The 5,408-nt window shown below is 42.5% G+C and overlaps 1 protein-coding gene across 1 annotated transcript; it reads left to right on the plus strand.

Moving 5' to 3' along the window:
* Positions 1-740: 740 nt before the first annotated feature.
* LOC107573817 (gastrula zinc finger protein XlCGF7.1-like) lies at positions 741-1,747 on the plus strand. Its single transcript, XM_016260267.1, has one exon. It carries the CDS (start codon positions 764-766, stop codon positions 1,745-1,747), a length of 984 nt encoding a protein of 327 aa, XP_016115753.1. The 5' UTR covers positions 741-763.
* The last annotated feature ends 3,661 nt before the right edge of the window (positions 1,748-5,408 follow it).

The raw sequence follows: 5,408 nt of genomic DNA on the forward strand, positions 1-5,408 counted from the left end.
CTCTACACTGATGATGGCGTTGGCTGTCCAGCCTCAGTTCAGCCACAAGATGATGAAAAAGAACTTGTCTCCTTCGTTGGTTGAGCGAATGCACCCAATACCATCTCCCTCTGCCCCTCTGTAGACTTTTCAGTAGGAGAACAAATGCCAGTGTTCTCCTCCTGCTCACAGGGACTGAATTTGAAATATAGATACAAGATAATTAAGGGTGTTTTTTTAAATGACTAAAACACAGCTATACATATTTTATCCTTGTGGTTCATAACTGGACTTCGAAGTGTATTAACTGTAATCTACAGCACAACAAAGTAGGGCATTGCAATAAACACAACAATAAACACAATTAAACATAACATAAAACATTACCCATGGTAGAACCCCAAAAATCAAGAAAAACCACGTCGGACAGGCAAATCATGTGGTCTCGCAAATTCAGATGCTTCGCTTCTGAAACGCTTCTGGTGTGAGTTGGCGCCATGTGGAGGATGGAACTAAACCTTGTTGGAGCCGTAATGCGTCGCAGACGTGTGAGGTGTTAATGAGGGACTATAAGGGCTTTGATAACTTTCAGCTTGAGAGTATTTTGGACATATCATAAAGAAGCAAAGAGTTAAGAATATTGAAGAGGTTCTGAGATTACAGGTTATTTCAATAGTTTGTTGTGTATAGGATCTAGCATACTTGTTGGAATTGATGTCCTGTCTGTTGTTTGTGTCATTAAACTGGTGTTAACTTGTTCTTGTTTCTGTTCACCCTAGACCTGATGGCGCTGAAAGAAGAGAGTCAAGAGCTGAATAAAATGGAAGAGAAAGATCAGTATGAGAAATGTCATGATTTCATGGTTGGGGTGAAATCTTTTAGTTACGCAAAGACTCATAAAACAGAAACTAGAAACTTTAAAGTCCAGATGAGAGTTCACACTGGAGAGAGCCCTTTCACCTGCCAACACTGCGGGAAGGGTTTCTCACTAAAAGGAAATCTTAACATTCACATGAAAATCCATGCTGGAGAGAAGGCTTTCATATGCTCTCAGTGTGGAAAGAGATTTACTCAGAAAAATACCCTTAATTCCCACATGAGAGTTCACACCGGAGAGAAGCCTTACACCTGCAAAATGTGTGGGAAGAGCTTCACGCGAAAAGAAAATCTTGAAATTCACATGAGAGTTCACACTGGAGAGAAGCCTTACACCTGCAAGCTGTGTGGGAAGAGCTTCACACGAAAAGAAAATCTTAAAATTCACATGAGAGTTCACACTGGAGAGAAGCCTTACACCTGCAAACTGTGTGGAAAGTGTTTTAAACAGAAAAAGTACCTCAATGGCCACATGAGAGTTCACACTGGAGAGAAGCCGTTTGTTTGTGTTCAGTGTGAAAAGAGTTTCAGGTGTAAAGGACACCTTGATCTTCACATGAGGAGTCACTCAGGAGAGAACTGTTTTATATGTCAGCAGTGTGGAAAGAGTTTCTCACACAAAAACATTCACATGAAAATCCATGCTGGAGAGAAGGCTTTCATATGCTCTCAATGTGGAAAGAGATTTACTCAGAAAAATACCCTTAATTCCCACATGAGAGTTCACACTGGAGAGAAGCCTTACACCTGCAAAATGTGTGGGAAGAGCTTCACGCGAAAAGAAAATCTTGAAATTCACATGAAGTGTGACATCAGTTTCACATATCACACAGACCTGAAACGACATTTGCAAACTCACTCTGGAAAGAAAATCCAAACCTTGCCACACTGAGGAAAATTGCAATTTCAACAATCATCTGCGCATTCACTCTGAAGAAAGACAGTTCAGTTGTGATCTGTCTAATTAAAACATCACATTAACACATTCATATGAAAAATCATGTAAATGTGGGAGCCTGATTATGTTCTTTGATAAACCCTATTTGGACAGGATTAGTTTTACATGGAGTGGTGGGATAGAGTAAATATAACCAGAGCTTCTCAGTAATTTTAATCCCATCTGAATGTGCCATCTCAGTAATCATTATGGATAATATCAGTAAATATTAAGGTGACTTTTACCTTCAGTAAAAAGGAAAAAAATTTCTTTTCGCGTGCTAATAGACCAACTGTAAATATTGCGGAAATGTTACATAATTTCTTGTTTAGTTCTGTCACATGGTTTTGGGTTATGTTTCATGTTTATATTTTCATATCTTTTATTTTGTATTTCTCGCTGTCATGCTTCCTATTTGTCATGTGCTTCCCTTGCTCGTGTTATTCTGCCATATGCGCCCCTTGTGATTGGGTCATATCCTGATTGGTTGTTCTAGTCATGTGTTTTATGTTCTAATTGGTTCTTTGACTGATTGTTCACAGGTGTTCCTTGTTTGTCATTAGTCTGTTAGTATAAATAGCCTTCATGTTCCCATTGTCTCTTGTCTAGCTTCGTTGCCTGTAACATTGTTGGTGAGTGCTGTGTTTATGTCCATGTTTAGTTCATGTTTACCAAGCCAAGTCTTTGTTTAGTTTGTATTTAATTCACGTTACTGCAAATACTACTACACAAGTTCATGTCTCCAGTTGACGTTTGTTACAGAAAGCTAGACCGTTAAAATGAACCCAGCAGTGCAGCTCTTGCAGCCCTCTTAGAGAGATCGATCCCTGGAGAGTTATGTGGAGGACCTTTGCAGAATTTGCTGTCAGGTGGACCCTCAAGGTCCACTTTTTTGCAATGGACTTACTGATCACTGGAATGATTTAATGCCTGAGACCACTGTTCCATGGACTCTGGCCCAAAGACTTCCTAAGCAGTTCCTCATTTACTGTGGGAAATGCAGATGAGGTACCGCAATCTTGCAGTACCCACCATGCCAGAGCCTATTAATGTCATGTCTGCCAAGCAAGAGCCTGTACACGTCATGCCCGCCAAACCAGAAACTTCAGCCAATATGGCTGCTACGCCAGAGCCTCTTCGCGTTATGTCCGGCTTGTCAGAGTCTCCAATTGTCATGGCTGCCACACCAGAGACTGCCACGGAGGCCAGTCCCAAGCCGACCGTGGCCCACGTGCCAGCAATGGCAAGTCTAGTGGTCTCCGCACTTCTTGTCTTGGGAGTCCCAGATGTCCTACCACCTTCTTCTGCACTCTCGGTGATGGGGGTTGCCATCTTGTGTGTTTGGGCTGCACGCACTTCATGTTCCTGTTCTTGCTCCACCATGGCCTTGTTCAGTGCTCAACACACTAGGCCCGCCAGTGCTCCACCTCCCAAGTCCGCAACTGCACCACAACCCTCTGCTCCAAGGCCCAGGCCCTCCATTGCTCCATCGCCCAGTTTCTACAAATTCACACATTTTCTGTCAAACCTATCGGTCAACATCAATACAGTATTGATTCTCAGAGATTGTAATATTCACACATATAATACAAATGATGTAACTTCTTTGGGGACAAGCAAAGTCACCAAACCCACTCATCATTTTAGCCTTACACTAGAATTAATTACATTGCATGGTATCAATCTTACTGATGGATGCTGTATTGCAAATTGATAAGGTCATGTGCATTCTGCTAATATTTGAAATACAATTGTGATTGTACAATTATGATTCAGCCTAAATTATTGTCCCTCAAGAACAACTGCAGTGCTTTACAACTATAGGACAGGAAGAGCAATATTAGCTTATCATTGCATCAAAAACAACATGTTAATTAGATCTGATACCCACTAAATTACTGGAAGAGTTGTTACCTGTAGCAGAACCGGCTCTTTTCAATATCAACTCTATCTCTAGGTCATGTCCCAACACCATTCAACCAGGCAGTTATTAAGCCTCTCATTCAGAAACCACAATTAGACTGTCATGTTTACATTTAGTTCTGCCTATTTTAGTTTTGTTTTCATGACTTATTTTGTATTTCTTAAGTTGCCTCTTTCTTTTGTGCACCAGTTACTGTCAGTCATTTGTTACCATGGATTAAGGAAAGATATGGAGATTGCCTCTGTTATCTTTGCCAAAATATGGGATTTTCACAGGCCCTAAGGAGTAGTGATTTTTACTTTTCCAAAAGGAAGAGAGCTAGAAGAATACATGGAGTTAATCAGAATCACCTACCTTGCCACCTGTGATGTCATCTCACTAATGGAGGGGTTCTGGATCACATTGGAAGATGAGATTTGACTGATAATGCCCTGGGGAAATTCCTGCTGGATGGTGATCGAGTACTAGAATTTCGCCCTTTGGATAAATGGATTCTCTTTTACCATGGGTGATGTGGAAGAGGATTCCACAGCCAGCATCCAGCTCCACTCAACATCAATCACCATCCCAGAGCCAGACCCAGCACCTACTGTGGTTATAGATCCAGAGCCCACCGCAGACCAAGAGACCCAACTTCTTTCCACCATAAAAATCGAGCCTGAGCCAATGTCTGTTATTGAATCAGAGCCAGCAATCATATCCTTCCTGGAGGAGAAGCCTGAAGTCCTGGCTGACTAGGTGTGTGAGCCAGCCATAACATCTATGCCAGTGTGGATTTTAGCAGAGCTGGATGCAGAGGAATGGCTAGTAGACTGGGAAAAAGAAATGCCTTCATCATCAACCTCAAGTCCTGTCTGTCAGAGAATGTTCTTTTTGCCACCAGTCCTGTCCATCACAGAATGTGCTTTGTTGCCACCATCCATGTTCATCTATGAGTTGTCATCGTCACCGCCATTGTTGTCATGGAGCCTGCTTCCACACCTAGTGTTCTTATCTTGAACACTCAGCCAAAGCCAGCCATTCCCTCGTCTCTGCCTCCGCTAGCTCCCTTCAGCCCCTCAGACCCACCATCAGCCCTGCCATGCAGCCCTGAGTTCCATGCTCCATCTCATCCCTCTGAGCCCCCAGTTCCACTTTTGGCGCTTTTCCACTGCATGGTACTGCACGGCTCGGCTCGGTTTGCGTTTCCACTGCAGTTTAGTACCGCTTTAGAGTGGGCGGGATTATTCACATGTCATTATAGTTGCGCTGCCTCTACTGCTGTGACATCATCGTAAACGCACCACAAACAAACACACAACAATGGAGCATATCGATGGAATGGTGTTCTTCATTCTCGGCATGTGGATGTTTTTAACTGCAAGACGAAGGAGTTTGTTTCAAAAGAGGCTGATGGCAGCCAAACGAAACCCAGCTAAAAAATACAAGAGAGTTCGGGAACTCTTACAACAACACACAGACGACGACAACACTTAGTTTGCTTGACGGCGCGCAAGGGTAAGCATCTAAAACGTTTATCTCTGTCACAAAGCAAATAATGAACTTAACTGCAAGTATAACATATTAAAATGCGTATTCTGTGTATTACAGAGATTCCACATTTCGCAAAAAAGTCACCGCAACAGACCATCTGTTTGGACGTTTAACCGAGCTTCAGAGTGGTGGGATGTGATTGTTCCCGGTTTTACAGAC

Source organism: Sinocyclocheilus grahami, unplaced genomic scaffold, assembly GCF_001515645.1.
Source record: "Sinocyclocheilus grahami isolate Dianchi unplaced genomic scaffold, SAMN03320097.WGS_v1.1 scaffold2042.1, whole genome shotgun sequence".
In the NCBI taxonomy this organism is placed as follows: Eukaryota; Metazoa; Chordata; class Actinopteri; order Cypriniformes; family Cyprinidae; genus Sinocyclocheilus; species Sinocyclocheilus grahami.